The sequence below is a fragment of the Rhinichthys klamathensis genome, unplaced genomic scaffold (genome assembly GCF_029890125.1).
Source record: "Rhinichthys klamathensis goyatoka isolate OS25496 unplaced genomic scaffold, OSU_Roscu_1.1 h1tg001078l_1, whole genome shotgun sequence".
NCBI lineage: Eukaryota > Metazoa > Chordata > Actinopteri > Cypriniformes > Leuciscidae > Rhinichthys > Rhinichthys klamathensis.
In genome coordinates, this window is record NW_026607333.1 from 96,710 (window position 1) to 114,007 (window position 17,298).

A 17,298-nucleotide genomic window follows, 5' to 3' on the forward strand; every position below is an offset into this window, starting at 1 on the left:
GAAATTTTCACTCAGAAATTGTAATTTCACAATTAAGGACAAAATAAATTAAACAAAATATTTTGAAGTTTTTTGAAATTTTCTTGAAATACACGTTCCAATTATCTCTGTTCTATGTAAAACTTTTAAAAAAACAACCAAAAAAATTTAGTAATATTTTGAATTAGCATTTGTTCGTATATTTTTTATAGTTTTTAAGTCACTTTATTATTATTTTTTAAAATTATATTTAATATTATATTACATTTAATATTTATTTTATATATATATATATATATTATTATATTTTTGTCAATATTTCTATTTAGCTTTAGTTGTTTTTTTTATACTTTTAATACTTTAATACTTATTTTAATACTTCAACATTTCATTTCAGATGCCAGTGTAGCTTAATTAAATGATTGAATTAATTATTAACACTTTTCATCAGATTATGAAAGACAGAAGAGGTTTAAATATTCCCTCTGATTTGGCGAAGACATTCTCTCATTTTTAATTCATGATAATACCCATTTTCATTTTAAAATGCTGATTACTTTGAATAATTTAAGTCACAGACCGAAATGTCTCCTAGTTCTGTGTTCCTGATTCATACATCACCTGTGTGCTCGTTGTCCTCCTGTCTTCAGGTGATTACCGCTGCGTGGTGTCCTCATCACTTTACACCTCTTCTCGCCTCACACTTCCTGACATCAACATGACCTCGTCCCTGCAGCCCGAGACACCCAGCAGGAATCAGACCCAGTCCTGGACTAACCACAGCAGCAGCACTGAGCCCACGCCTCGCACAGGCTCCACGGCAGGTACAACATTCATCCATCTGGCAACTATTTCAACTCATTAAAACAATTTGGATGGTTAAATCATAGATATCCATAATAAAGGCTAGATGTATCGTCCGCGCTGCTGGCCAATGGAGGTCGACGTCCGCACCTGGCGGCCATCTTGTCACAGGCAGCTCGCTCACTCACAACATTGTGTTTTAATGGCGCATGTACTTTTTAAATAACCATAACTTGCTCAATTTTCTACCGATTTTCAAACGGTTTGGTTTGTTATAAACGTCAGAGATGTAGTTATGACACTGCATACTTATGAATAATAAGTGTATAAATAAATAATCATCCAGAATTATAGCCACGTTAATAACGTTTGTAAGAAACCAAACCGTTTGTAAATCCATCAAGATTTCAACCAGATAAGAGTATTTGTGTTCGTGCTGATCATTTATCTCACATCAGGTACCACAGAGCCTTGCCTGTGACAAGATGGCCGCCGGTGATGACGATAGAGACTCCGCCGTAAGACATCTAGCCTTTATTATGGATATCAATGGGTTAAATAACCCAGCATTCCCAAGCGGAAAACCAACCTTGCAACATGGGGACTTATGCTGCGTTCCAGGCAGGTTTTTGAGCACGTAAATCACGACTTCAAACCACGACTCACGACTTTATAGCATTCCAGGCCAGTCACGCCAAACTACCCGAGCGCAAGGAATTGTGGTAGCTAGATGTAAACAAACCAGCATGGCGGACCTTACGGGGCTTATGCGCATTTTGTAATCATTTCTGTCGCCAAAGGTGCTTACTCGAGGGAAAACTAGTTAACGTTATATTGCCCTAAAGTGTATTGTCACCGTGTACCGCCTGCAGAAACAGTGCATCCGTAGGGGCTGCCATTGTTGTTTTGTATGGTTTCGCATGCTATGTGACGTCAGAGCTGGTAACTGGGAGTACATCGATCTAGTACGAGTACACGAGTATAATGTTGGAAAAACACGGGTTACAGGTTGCCTGGAACGCAGCATAACGTCCCGGTAAGTTGGAAATAGGAAGTCTCGTGAGAAGCGAGAACGAGCGAGAAACACGAACTGCTTTATGGCAATTCGACATAATTCTATGATACTGTGTATGATGTATTACCCACCTCGGTAGACATAGCTCCACACGATAAAGTTGGCCGGCTCCGATAATAACAAATGCACATGAGCAGCGGTAGAAAGCGGGAGGAAGGTGAGTTTTTTTACGACAGTGTTGTGAAAATATACACCGCACAGCTGTAGGGGGAGCTCGTTGAGACAACATGCGACAACAACAGTGAAATGGTTAGAGTTGCCAAGTTCCCCTTTAATCAGAGATTAACATTGCCGTGGAAACCCCAATCTGATAGGCTTTAACTGAGTTAAAGACTGCAACAACACGCGATTGTGAGAGAGAACTAATCGCTGGATTTGAAACATATTCAGTCATATTCAGTCTCTAAAATAATCTGTACACTGTAGGTGAAAAACGGGAAAGGTTTGGTGATTTTCTGCCAGGACATAATCCGTTTATTTTACAGACATGTGCTTTAACCCTAAAACACAACAGGTAATGTATAAATCAAAATGAGTGTAAAAATCAATACGGAAAATTCCTTCATATTACCAGTGCCCTATTTTTATGGATATTTCTTAAAGTGTACTTAATAGTTTTATTTAGCAGTGTTTGTTATTGTTAAAGTCCCCCTGTAGTCAATAATTGTATCCCTTAAAACTCATCTTTGATCACCAAAATTACATATTTAAAAGTTTTTTCCTTGAAAGAAAATTCTTCATGTCTTGTCATAGCTTGAATGTAACTCTACACCCTTGCCTCATTTAGTATACGTGGTTCTCTGAATATGCAAATGAGCCCCGGCTCTACTCACTCACTCAGCTCAGAGATCCACTCGTTGACGATCACACGTTGATCTGATTGGTTACAAGGAAGTTTGTGACGTCAGAAACACCAGCGATTTCAAACCACGTCTTTTTTCACTGCAGTTTTAAGGACAAAATACTCAGCAATGGTGTTGACATGAATTTGCACATGGTTTGTCTTAAAGCATATTAAAAACACCACATAGACATATAAACAACATTAAAAGCTTGATTTTCACCACAGGGGGACTTTAACTGAAATTAAAACTGTTAAAAATTATTTTCAGTAATTGACTAAATAAGGTAACACTTTACAATAAGGTTTCACTTGTTAAGATTAGTTAACTTCATAATTTAACTTGAACTAACAATGAAAAACAGATTTAAACCGTTTATTAATCTTAGTTAATGTTAATTTCAACATTTACTAATACATTATCAAAATCAAAAGTTGAATCTGTTAATATTATTTAATGGACCTCAGCTAATATTAATGATAATGAACAGTTTACAAAAATGCATAAATACTGTAACAATATATTGCTCCGTTAGTTAAGGCATTAACTAATGGGACCCTATTGTAAAGTGTTACCTAAAGTGAAATATAAATATTAGATTAAAAACTTGGCAACTAACTGAAATAAGGTTGAAATACTAAAATTACTAAAACTAAAATAAAAATAAATTAAAGCAAAATAGAATAAAAAAACAAAACATTTTACAAATGCACAAACTACTAAAAATGTAAATGAAAACTGAAAATTTACAGCTGATTTAAATTTTTCAATAAATATTATTTAAATAATAAAAGAACACTGTTCAGACAAATATCAGAATCAGTCTACACATATTTTCTACTAATTTCATCTGTACAAACTTTTTATTGACACTACCATAGAATAAAACCTAAGAATAAAAATTCTGTCATCATTTACTCACCCTCATGTCGTTCCAAACACAAATGACAAATTAAGTCATCATTCACTAAAAATCACTCAAATCACATTCCTGCAGTTTCAAAATAAAAATCGCAACAGGTTTAGAACTACATGTGAGCAAATTAATGAAGTGTCATGATTCATTGGGTAAATTCTTCCATAAAACCACTTAAAGGTGCTGTAAGTGATTTCTGAGAAACACTGGTGAAATCAACCCAAACAAACACACCCCTGACTTCATTGCTCCACCCCCAAAATGCATGAACACGCAATGCAAGAGTGGATGTGTCTTTAGAAGAACAAAAAACAAACAAACAGTACACAAGAGTATAAACAAGCAAGAGTTTGTTGTTAGTCGCCTGCAGCAGCTCCAGGCAAACAATGACACTAATCATGAGTGGACAAGCCCCCTCATGCTAATTGGCTCGCTCTCTCTTCTCCCCTTCACGAGTGGACACGCCCCCTATTGCTGATTAGCTCACTTTCCTTCCCCACCATGAGTGGACACGCCCCTACTGCTGATTGGCTCACTCTCTCACCTCCCCCATCATGAGTGGACACACCCCCTATTGCTGATTAGTTCACTTTCCTTCCCCATCATGAGTGGACACGCCCCCTATTGCTGATTAGTTCACTTTCCTTCCCCATCATGTGTGGACACGCCCCCTACTGCTGATTGGCTCACTCTCTCTCCTCCCCCATCATGAGTGGACATGCCACCTACCGCTGATTGGCTCACTTTCCTTCCCCATCATGAGTGGACCCGCCCCCTACTGCTGATTAGTTCACTTTCCTTCCCCATCATGAGTGGACACGCCCCCTATTGCTGATTAGTTCACTTTCCTTCCCCATCATGTGTGGACACGCCCCCTATTGCTGATTAGTTCACTTTCCTTCCCCATCATGTGTGGACACGCCCCCTACTGCTGATTGGCTCACTCTCTCTCCTCCCCCATCATGAGTGGACACGCCCCCTATTGCTGATTAGCTCACTTTCCTTCCCCATCATGAGTGGACACGCCCCCTACTGCTGATTAGTTCACTTTCCTTCCCCATCATGTGTGGACACGCCCCCTATTGCTGATTAGTTCACTTTCCTTCCCCATCATGTGTGGACACGCCCCCTACTGCTGATTGGCTCACTCTCTCTCCTCCCCCATCATGAGTGGACACGCCCCCTATTGCTGATTAGCTCACTTTCCTCCCCATCATGAGTGGACACACCCCCTATTGCTGATTAGCTCACTTTCCTTCCCCATCATGAGTGGACACGCCCCCTACTGCTGATTGGCCCACTCTCTCTCCACCCCCATCATGAGTGGACACGCCCCCTACTACTGATTGGCTCACTCTCCTCCCCCTTCACTAGTGGACACACCCCCTACTGCTGATTGGCTCACTCTCTCTCCTCCCCCATCATGAGTGGACACGCCCCCTACTACTGATTGGCTCACTCTCCTCCCCCTTCAGTAGTAGACACACCGCCTACTGCTGATTGGCTCACTCTCTCTCATCCCCCTTCACTAGTGGACACGCCCCCTACTGCTGATTGGCTCACTCTCTCTCCTCCCCCATCATGAGTGGACACGCCCCCTATTGCTGATTGGCTACTAGCGTGCTGTGCTTCTCGGTCCGATCCACCTTTAACAGTGTTTCTCAGAAATCACTACTGCACCTTTAACTACCACCCCTGACATCAGAAAACAGATCATTTATAAAATAATCTGTGGCTCTGAACTGCAACTGCAATAGAAAAAGGCATAAAGGAGGAGTGTGAGAAAGAGAGACAGTGAGTAAATGCAGTGTGAGATCTGACGGGAGAGTGTGAGAGTTTGAATCCTCATGACACACAGCACATACAGCTCAATGCTGTTCACACACACTCACATGCACACGTCTTACATGCACAGACACGCACTGTGAATCGATGAAAGATCTCTCCAACACACCATTAAAAATTATTATTATTTAATTATGTGTTAAAAAACCCGGCTGTGTTCAGAGGAAATACTACAAGGAAAAACATTTGGTGTAGAACATTTTTTTCTTAAAGGGATAGTTCACCCAAACATGAAAATTGTCATTAATTACTCACCCTCATATTGTTCCAAACCCGTAAGACTTTTCAATTTCAATTTTTTCCCATTTAATTTGTTCATCATATAAAGCAATCGAGTCTTCAGAAAATTTTGGACTAAACCGCTCAAATCATATGGATTAGTGTTACGATCTCTTTATGTACTTTTTGAAGCGTCAATGTCAATTGTGAAATATTGATTGCAATTTAAAAGAACTGTTTTCTATTGTAATATATTTGAAAATGTAATTTAAATGAATTTTCAGCATCATTAATCCTTCAGTGTCATTAGAAATCATTCTAATATGCTGATTTTCTGCTCAAGAAACATTTCTGATTATTATCAATGTTGAAAACAGTCGTGCTGCTTCATATGTCTGTGGAAACGTGATACATTTTTTCCAGGATTTTTTGATGAATAGAAAGTTCAACAGCATTTATTTAAAATTAACATTTTAAATGTATTTTACTGTCACTTTTGATCAATTTAATGCATCCTTGCTGAATAAAAGTATTTATTTCTTTAAAACCAATCTTAGTGACCCCACGCTTTTGAATGCATGGTAGCATACACTGCAGAAATAGTAGTAGTATGCTAGATAGTGATATTGTGAACACAGCCCCTCTCTCTCTTTCTCTAAAGAACTCACACATATGTGGCAAACATTCAGTGTTTTCACATTCAGATCATTGCAAAACAACCAATTCCAGTGGTTCCTCATATCTGGTTGACAAACACATGCAAAAAACTCAATTTACATGTTCCTGTCTTTCCACAGGGGGAGAAAAGACAATCAAATTATCAAAATACTACAAAATACAAATTTCCTTTTTCTGACATCACCAAGCCCTTCTTATTTTGCATCCCTTCCCCCATCCGTCATTAAGAGACCACTTTTCACAACCCAACCTCCTCCTGATGGATTAAAACAAGTCTAACCCTGCGATTTATTTGACTCACTGAGAATATAATGTTTCACTCAGACATAAGTCACAGTGAAGGACTTGGAAATGCTTTGTATCTTGAACAAAGACTCAAGGAAAAGGCATCACCAACCAAAGAAACAGCATTGAACATGCAGCCGCTTGTTGAGTCATGTGCTCATGAATTTAACTGTAAAAAGCCCAAAGCTACACTTCATCTGGCATTATTCAGCTCAGTTTGTATATTTTTAATGATTTCACAACATTCAGATCCTTCATATGCTGTCATGTTTGTGTAATTATGCAGAGGCCACCATGGAAACATGGTAATAATTACACTTCTGGCCCACTTGGGATGTCATGCACTCATTTTTTTATTTTTGAGTGGGCATCAGTCCTGACTTTGTGCAATAGACGAGATAAGACACGACCAAAGGGGTGAAAACTTTTTAACAATATAACAGTTCTTCATGAAAGTATACAGTGTACAGTTAAGTTTTTTTCAACAAGAAATGAACACTTTTATAGTAGTATGCAAGTATGCATTCAATCGATCAAAAGTGACAGTAAAGACATTTATAATGTTAGAAAAGATTTTAATTTCAAATTGAAATTTCTATTCATTAAAGAATCCTGAAAAAAAAGTGAAAGGTGTATACACAGTTTCTAGAAATATAAAGCAGCACAACTGTTTTCAATATTGATAATAATAATAATAATTATCAATATTGAAAACAGTTGTGCTGCTTTATATTTAATAATAAATGTTTCTTGAGCAGCAAATCAGCATCTTATAATGATTTCTGAAGGATCATGTGACACTGAAGACTGGAGTAATGATGCTGAATATTCAGCTTTGATCACAGGAATAAATCACATTTTACAATATATTCACATAGAAAACAGTTATTTTAAATTGTAATCATATTTCTGTTTATAACTGTTTTTACTGTATTTTTCATCAAATAAAAGTAGTCCTTATTTATGTCCGTAATTTACTGAATTATAATTGTCCAGCTTTTATTGGAAGTCGGAGGGTGAGCGACACTTAGTTTGTGTGTGTTTGCTGTCTTGATGCCATCAGGGACGGTGGAGACCTCACTCGCTCCAGCGGAGAACCTCACTTTCTCTGGGAACATCACAGACAGTCGAAATGGGTCTGATGTGTCACCTGTGGATAATCAGACAGCAGCAGTTACCATGGCAGGACCTACAACACCTACTACACTCCTGCCATCAACGACCCATGAGCCCACAAACACCGTCCACATCATTAGCACCTTCCACACTCCTCCTCCTGAAACCACCAGAGCTCCAGAAGTGACCAGCTCAGGGTCGACAAGCGCTCATCCCAGACAGAAATCCTCTCCGACAGCGTCATCACCCACATCATCCGCCTTCCCCGCGGTCAACACACAGATGTCAGCGAGCAGCAGTCCCGTCCAGGTCAAAGCCCACGCGGACACACCCTCGGCACTGAACGTCGGAGACGACGGTACGTGAAAACAGTGGCTATTCCTGCTTTTCCTTAAAGGGATAGTTCACCCAAAAATGAAAATTAGCCCATGATTTACTCACCCTGAAGCCATTATAGGTGTATATGACATTCTTCTTTCAGACGAATACAATCAGAGTTATATTAAAAAATGTCCTGGCTCTTCCAAGCTTTATAATGGCAGTGAATGGGTATATATTTTTTTGAAGTCCATGAAAGCGCATCCATCCATGATTAAAGTGCTCCACACGGCTCTGGCGGGTTAATAAAGGCCTTCTGAAGTAAAAGCGATGCGTTTGTGTAAGAAACATATCCATATTGAAAAGTTTATCGACTAAAATAACTAGCTTCCGGCAGACGGCCGTACGCAAGTCGACTGTTTGAGTCGAACAGGTCAGGTGTCCACTGTCAATAGTGTAGTGATGTCTGAAGCACCGCTCGCCTCACACAGAAATCACTGTCAAGCCAAGCTTTCTGTTGGTCAGCCGGCGGATTCGCGTGACCAGATTGAACATGAGCCAAATCTGCGCGGGGAACTTTTCCGCCCCTATGCAAAACTCCCGATCACACATAATAATACACACAACGGATTTCACCTGCCAAATTTCGCTGAGCAACCGTAAATCTGACGGTCTTTTAGAATGCAAAAAATTATTAAATATAAGTATTAAGATAAGTATTTTATCTTGTTTTTTAGTAACCAAAAAAATCCCAAAAGCAAGATATGTAGTCCTCATGCAGTTGTAAATGTAAGACTTTTTTAGCAAATATGATTTACACTTATTATATTAAATATATATTACACTTACATATATATTTATATAATATATTTAAATCAAAATACACTTAAAGCAACACCAAGGAACTTTTCCTCTGCGGTCGCCCTACAGGTTGGAAGCGGAATTGTCCATTACCGCTGTCGTAAATAATTTATCCTAACACAGCCTACTGTCGCACGCGCACGCTCGCTGTTTATCCAGACATCACAACCTGCAAGAAGTTATTTCAGGGAGGTATATCTTGGTGACTGGATTGTTGACCGGGGGGGGGTGGCGGGTTGACTAGCTTTCGTGAGGCACACTCACAAGGTCTCTCGCTCTCTCCCTCTCTGCCGCGCTATGCATGTTATGTTCTGTCTCGCATGCGCGCTCTAGATTCCGGCAGATTTTAACTAATTTGCGGGCATCAGGGAGTCTTGGGATGTCTGCAATGGCCATAGACATTTTGAGGAAGTGGTGGGGGAAGTGACGTATGCCGTAAAGCAGTCGAGTTTTGTAGTTCTTTTTGTGCTCCGGTTACTACCCGAAACCCGAAGTTACATAGTGCGAGTAAAAGCGATACAGACCACGTCAGGCTATGGCAGACGAGTCATTTAACCTATTGTAAGTCGATGTACCATCACAAGGGTCTTGGAAATATATTATAAAGGTTGAAAAGTTCCATAGTGTTGCTTTAAATATAATGCATTTATTAAATATAATTAGTATAAACTATTTATCAGTACTTTTCTCAGTATGAATTATTAATATTACAGATATTACACTTAATATATTTATGTACATATAATGCATTTAAATATGATGTAATTATATATATATATATATATACACACTCACCGGCCACTTTATTAGGTACCCCATGCTAGTAACGGGTTGGACCCCCTTTTGCCTTCAGAACTGCCTCAATTCTTCGTGGCATAGATTCAACAAGGTGCTGGAAGCATTCCTCAGGGAGTTTGGTCCATATTGACATGATGGCATCACACAGTTGCCGCAGATTTGTCGGCTGCACATCCATGATGCGAATCTCCCGTTCCACCACATCCCAAAGATGCTCTATTGGGTTGAGATCTGGTGACTGTGGAGGCCATTTTAGTACAGTGAACTCATTGTCATGTTCAAGAAACCAATTTGAAATGATTAGAGCTTTGTGACATGGTGGAAGTAGCCATCAGAGGATGGGTACATGGTGGCCATAAAGGGATGGACATGGTCAGAAACAATGCTCAGGTAGGCCGTGGCATTTAAACGATGCCCAATTGGCACTAAGGGGCCTAAAGTGTGCCAGGAAAACATCCCCCACACCATTACACCACCACCACCAGCCTGCACAGTGGTAACAAGGCATGATGGTTCCATGTTCTCATTCTGTTTACGCCAAATTCTGACTCTAACATCTGAATGTCTCAACAGAAATCGAGACTCATCAGACCAGGCAACATTTTTCCAGTCTTCAACTGTTCAATTTTGGTGAGCTCTTGCAAATTGTAGCCTCTTTTTCCTATTTGTAGTGGAGATGAGTGGTACCCGGTGGAGTCTTCTGCTGTTGTAGCCCATCCGCCTCAAGGTTGTGCGTGTTGTGGCTTCACAAATGCTTTGCTGCATACCTCGGTTGTAACGAGTGGTTATTTCAGTCACTGTTGCCCTTCTATCAGCTCGAACCAGTCTGGCCATTCTCCTCTGACCTCTGGCATCAACAAGGCATTTCCGCCCACAGAACTGCCGCTCACTGGATGTTTTTTTCTTTTTCGGACCATTCTCTGTAAACCCTAGAGATGGTTGTGCGTGAAAATCCCAGTAGATTAGCAGTTTCTGAAATACTCAGACCAGCCCTTCTGGCACCAACAATCATGCCACGTTCAAAGTCACTCAAATCAACTTTCTTCCCCATACTGATGCTCGGTTTGAACTGCAGGAGATTGTCTTGACCATGTCTACATGCCTAAATGCACTGAGTGGCCGCCATGTGATTGGCTGCTTAGAAATTAAGTGTTAACGAGCAGTTGGACAGGTGTACCTAATAAAGTGGCCGGTGAGTGTATATATATATACACACACTCAAGAATGTATATATATATATATATTTAAATATAATGTCATTAAAATATAATTAAATACACTTAAATATAATGCATTTATTAAATTAATTAGTATAAACTATATTTATTACACATATATATTACACTTAATATATTTATACACACTCAAATGTAATGTATTTATTAAATATAATTTAATTATCATAAACTATATTTATCAGTGCTTTTAAGTATGAATTCTGCATTTATATTTAATCACTCTTGCATCATCCACCATATTTGATTTATTTTTTCACTTCTTGCATTGCATTCTGGGATTACCTTCTAAAACAGCTCAAGATGAGCTGTTTTAGAAGGCAGCATAATTAAGTTGCCTATGTTTGAAACCTTAAAATGTAGCCTACAAAGGCGGCTCACTAGAGTCTGAAACAGGGCTCATATTATGTATTTTTTAGCATGACTAGATCAATGTACCAATCAGCATCCAGCACTGGAACTAACTGTTATATAATCACTTAAAAGATTGAGGTCAGTAAGAGTTTATATTTTTGAAAGAAATTAATACTTTTATTCAGCAAGAGTGCATTAAGTTGATCAAAAGTGACAGTAAAGACATTTATATTGTTACAAAAAAATTATATTTTAAATAAATGCTATTTTGAACTTGCTATTTATCAAATAATCCTGAACATTGATAATAATAAAAGAAATGTTTCTTGAGCAGCAAATCAGCATATTATAATGATTTCTGAAGGATCATGTGACACTGAAGACTGGAGTAATGATGCTGAAAATACAGCTTTCATCACAGGAATAAATCACATTTTAAAATATACTCAGTTATTTTAAATTGTAATCATATTTCACTGTTTTTACTGTACTTTTGATCAAATAAATGCACTTTTGGTGAGCGTAAGCGACATATATCTTACTGACCCCGAACGTTTGAACGTTGTGTAACTATGTCCTGCTTGCTTGTGATTTTGAGGCTGTTAGTGAGAACAAAAGCTTTCTGCTGGAAACTTCTCGTGTCTGGTTAACTTAGGATGCATTTGGACAGAAAGCCTGCTGTTTGAAAGCGGACATGATTTATTGCTGCGATATGAAACATCACATGGTCATTCATTTTGTTGAGGCCTTTGTGACCCAATGCAGCTGCACACACAAAATATTTACAGCGCACATCTGCATTTTTGTTTACCATAATGGCGAGCAAAACAAATCCCCATAAAACTGGATATGAATAGAGGTCTAACAGCAGCTAGCCTGATAATGGTACGTTTGGGAAACAAGAGCGTCATTATATCTGTAGAGTAACATGGAGCTCTGAGGGACGCCTGAGGGCCGGGACGTCTTCACGCTGACACAACTGAAGAACACACAGATCTTTGTGGATTCGCCAGGCCTGTGCGTCACTGTTGAAACGATCAAGCACAAAAACACACAATATTTACATATTATTTTCCAGAAAGTGTTAATTCTCTCTCTCTCTCTTTCTCTTGTTTTCCTTCTTCCTGGGATTTCTAGACAATAACAAAGTGTCCACTGACCCGCTCCTGGCTGGACTGGTCTCTGCGTTTGTCGTCGTTGCTGCCATTGTGTCGGTCCTCATATTCCTGAAATTCAGAAACACAAATGACGGCCCACAGTTTCGCAGACTTCAAGATCTCCCCATGGTAGGAGTTCAGTTTATTGATTCATTCAACACATTCTAGATGAATAAATGGCTGAGCAATTCGAAATCACAGAAGTTCAACACTGACAGGAAAAGGGTCGTTCTCAGGAAACCATTTACATGCCATTTATAATATTTTTTTAAAATATTGCTGAACTTTAAAGACGTTATAGTTTCCTATTTTAGGCTCAAATGTACCAGGACCATAACCGCCATAAACAGAGGAACCACAATGATATTGATTTTAAAGTGCTCCTATTATGTTTTTCGGATATTCATGTAGTGTGTAATATCGTTTGCGAATTTTAAAAGGTCTGCAAAGATAAATGTAGTATTGTCTCCCAAAAGACTGTGCCGTCTGACCAATGAGAGCAGAGTTGGCTCTTGGAAAGGAGGGGCTTAAGGTCCTTGCACACTGAGTCCGAAATTTTCATATGCGTTTTTCGTATTCGTCATTCGGTGGCTCTGAATTGTCAAAACATTATCAAAATGCTTGCTTACAGATGCGATAAACGCAGGAAATCAAACCCGATCCCAATTTTTTTTATGATGGACAAAAGTTTCGGAAGCGTGATTAGAATACTGTGAGGTCGTATTTATTTTTTAACGTGTGAAAATGTGGGACGTTTCATTGTGAAAAAAAAAGAGGTGATGTGCAATGTTTATTATGAGAAAATGTAAGTGTTTTTTGACCTTGGATGGATGTAAACCTATTGTAGTAGACCTCGGAAACAAAATTAGGAGCCTTTAAAATAGCATAATAGGGGCACTTTAAAAATATATATTTTTAATGATGTTACTCCCTTAAATATATCAGAAATGAACAAAGGCCAGGCATGAAAAAAAATCAGCAATTTAGCTTTTTTTCTCAAAAAATCCAGGGAAAAAATAATAGTAAATGCATGATGTTTTAATTTCAAGAAAATTACATTTTTAAAATTCTATTTATCCCATTTATTTCTGCTAATGCTGCTTATATATATAAAATGGGTTAGCAATTTTTTTTTTAATTAATACTTTTTTTTTTTTTAGATCATTACCTTAAATATTTAGGACTGAACAAAGCACAGGAAAAAGTTCTGCAATTCTATCTTTTCCTTTTCATGATATTTTAATTTAAAAAAAAGCGAAATGTTTTTTTTTATTCTATATTATTAAAATTGAATGGCGATAAATTGAAAGAAAAGATCCATCACGTGATGTAGTTTTCTGTTAATCCTGTTAAAGGGGTATCATGCCTATATTATAACTCTCTTTAGTGTGTAATGTTTCTGTTTGAGCATGAAAAAGCTCTGCAAAGTTATAAAGCACAAAGTCCCTCCAGCGGGAGTTCTTCTCTATATCAGTGTCAGTGTTTCTGAACTCCTGAAACGCCTCCATTGTAGTCTTGAGTTTCTTCCAGGAACAAACACGTCACAATATTCCTCATTATAATAATTAATACGCAGAATAAAGGGGCGGGGCCTGGTTGAGTTAGTTATTAGTGTGTTGAAACTCACAGTTATGGTAGGAGCGGGTCATTTCCCAAACACACTCAAAGCACTTGACCAATCACAACACACTGATCCAACCGACCAATCACAGCACATTGTGCTTTTCAGAAGGCGGGGCTTCATAGAGACAGGAACTAAATGGAGCGTTACTGACAGACTGGGAATTGCAACATTGTCAAATATGTGAAAAATTATGTGTTTTTTTTAACATTCAAGCATGAAAACCTATTCTAGTAGAGCCCAAAAACAAAATCAAGACTTTAAAAAAAGAGCATAATAGGACCCCCTTATGTCATTGGGACACATATGGCACTGTTTCCTGAATCTGTGTGTTTCAGGACGATATGCTGGAGGACGCCCCTCTCTCCATGTACAGCTACTGAAAAACACAGATGTTCCTCGGACATCTTCAGAGCGCCCAACATCCTCTGTTCAACACAAGAAAGACAGACTTGAATGGCTCATGTGCTTCATAGAGGCACAAACACTCCTGTTGTTTCGGTTACAGGACTAAATGTAGCGTAATACTCCACTCTAGTTGTTAAATTCACCGTGGGCCGTCAGTGCCTGTTTCTTGGGTTGTATTCTTGCACTTTACGTGGGTTTTGGGAAGGGTCGTGACGTCGTGTGCTGCGGGAATATTTGGGAGCTGTTTTTGGCTCCATGTGTTCATTCGTTTCTCTGATAGCTGTGTCGTCTCCGGATCTACTTCAGTTGTGTGTTTGTTACATTCTGTTTAATTCTAGAAGTCTAACTTGCTGCTTTGTTTTTCTGATCAAGTTCTTGGTTTTGTTAAAGAAATGCTCCACCTCTCAGTCGGCAACAATCATGTTTACAGTAGTGCACTTATAATGCAAGTGTATGAGGCACTAAAATAAACAATGAAATGCATTTTCAACTGTGCAGCCACATGACATCGCAAATAATACACATTAACATGAGACTAGGGTGATTAAACAGTTTACTAACCTTGTCTGTGTAAGGTTATTTTGTTTTCCAGCTCCTGAAAAGAGACTAAACCCTGTAACCTTTGCATGACACACACAAGAGTAGACTTCATAGCAAATGCATTACTGTAAACTGATTTTTGCTTATTTTTACAAACTGAGGGATGAACAGCTGAAATATTGAAATGTTGCAGCTTGACCTGTATTGAACCCGGGACATTTCTTTAATACTCCATGAACAGCATCAGTAATGATTTTCCAGTGTTAATTTCACTTTGTTCTCTGCTTCGTTCCCAAGGATGTTTCCAGCTCTGTTAAATACTATTTTTTGTCAGTCATATAAATGTTCACTTTAACTTCAAGAGATAATTTGGATTTTTTTTTTTTTTTTTTTTCATCTTTTGGAATGTCTTCAAATAGACAAAACAACAACGGTGAAAATGCAATTGGCTCTTTTAAACAAAACAACTAAATTCTACTGCTTTTAAAATTAAGTTTTAGGATAAAAAATATCTATTTAGGTGCGCATTTTAACAGGCAGCCAACACTGATCAACGTTTAGATGTTTAGCCATAGTTTTAGAGGGATATTTCACCCCAAAAAATTTTATTCTGTCATTTACTCACCCTCATGTTGTTCCAAACCTGTATGAGTTTCTTTCTTCTGTTGAACACAAAAGAAGATATTTAGAAGAATGTTGGTAACCAGAGAGTTGACGGTAGCCATTGACTTCCATAGTAAAAAATAAAATAAAAAAGTCAATCAACTGTCCGGTTACCAACATTCTTCTAAATATCTTCTTTTGTGTTCAACATTAGATGAAACTCATACAGGTTTAGAACAAACATGAGGATGAGTAAATTATGACAGAATTTTAATTTTTGGGTGAACTATCCCTTTAATGCTTTTCTTGTGCCTGAAATGTTTTTTATAAAAACTGAGAAAAAATGGACAAAATGTAGCTTATAAACTTAACACCCATTTTTTATCGATTAATAAAAGTGAAAAATACAGTATTTTTCTTCTTGTGCTTTGTTGGCTGATGGATGTGTGATATTGTTTACTTCATGTAATAACTTGTAAGAGTGCATTTAAAGTGTTTCTTATTACACATTGTTCTTTTTTAATTAATAAAAGTCTTTGAAATACACACTAAATTGTTACCGTACTTTTTGAAAGTTGTCTCACAACACTAAAAACACAAGTTATGACATGATAAAATAATTATTCCGATTTATTTCAAAATTTTCACTTTTCATTTTCACAATTTGAGGTTTCTGGTCTTATTGTGAGCGATTCATCAATGCATGTTGTTCTAAAGTAAAAAAAAAAAAAACATTGATGTAAACATGCTTCAAATACTGACTGCAAATATGTTTGAAACATGTACGCAAGCCCAAGTCGAACTCTCTTTCACTGTTTGGGCGTTTTGTGTTGCATGTTCATATTCAAAACCCATTTTGCATTATTTCGAAAGCCATTTTGCAACTTTTATCGTTAACTAATACCTCTCAATTTCCTGAATACTGTGTGGCTGAATTTGGAAAGATACTTTAAACAAGTAAGAGTAGTATGCTAGTATGTGGTTCCAAATACAGCATCCAGGGTTCCCGCGGATCCTTAAAAAGTCTTAAAAAGTCTTAAATTAGATTTTTAAAATTTAAGGCCATAAAAAGTCTTATAAAGTCTTATTTTTACTTATGAAAGGTCTTAAATTTTAGATGACACTTTGACTTAGACATATCTAAAAGCTTTCCAAATTAAAACTATCTAATTAGCGTACGTATTTGTATTTATATATTATTCTATCTTTGTGGATTTGCTAGTTCACGTGACATTTCGCGTCACTCGCGAGTCGCGGCAGCATAACTGTCTCCTGCACGCGAGAGGAGAGAAGGAGAAGAAAGGTCGTAAATGTCAGTTCAGTTGTAAGTTCATTCTTTATGTGCGTATGGTGTGCGATGTGTATTGTCTATTATGATATTGTAATCATTGTTTTAACAATGTACGAGGCACTGCGAGCTGACATCGCATTTGTCTCGTGCTTTCACTGCGTGATGTGTGCAGTGTAACTGTTATGTCCCCAAATTAGTTTTTGTCTTATATTTATATCATATTATGTTCTTATATTAGAATATCACATCAGAAAGAGTGCCGTTTTCCCGTGCACGATTCCAAGTGTGATATTTATGTTGTACAACAGTAAAATTAACAATAAGTTAACATTGAGTTACTTTTTAGACACAAT

The 17,298-nt window shown here is 37.9% G+C and overlaps 1 protein-coding gene across 1 annotated transcript; it reads left to right on the forward strand.

The window, feature by feature from the left end:
* The first annotated feature begins 689 nt into the window (after positions 1 to 689).
* Positions 690 to 14,717, forward strand: LOC130079469 (uncharacterized). Its single transcript, XM_056244753.1, has 4 exons — positions 690 to 803; positions 7,707 to 8,117; positions 12,463 to 12,611; positions 14,442 to 14,717. The coding sequence occupies exons 1-4, from the start codon at positions 698 to 700 to the stop codon at positions 14,484 to 14,486; spliced, it is 711 nt and encodes a 236-aa protein (XP_056100728.1). The 5' UTR covers positions 690 to 697; the 3' UTR covers positions 14,487 to 14,717.
* Positions 14,718 to 17,298: the final 2,581 nt, after the last annotated feature.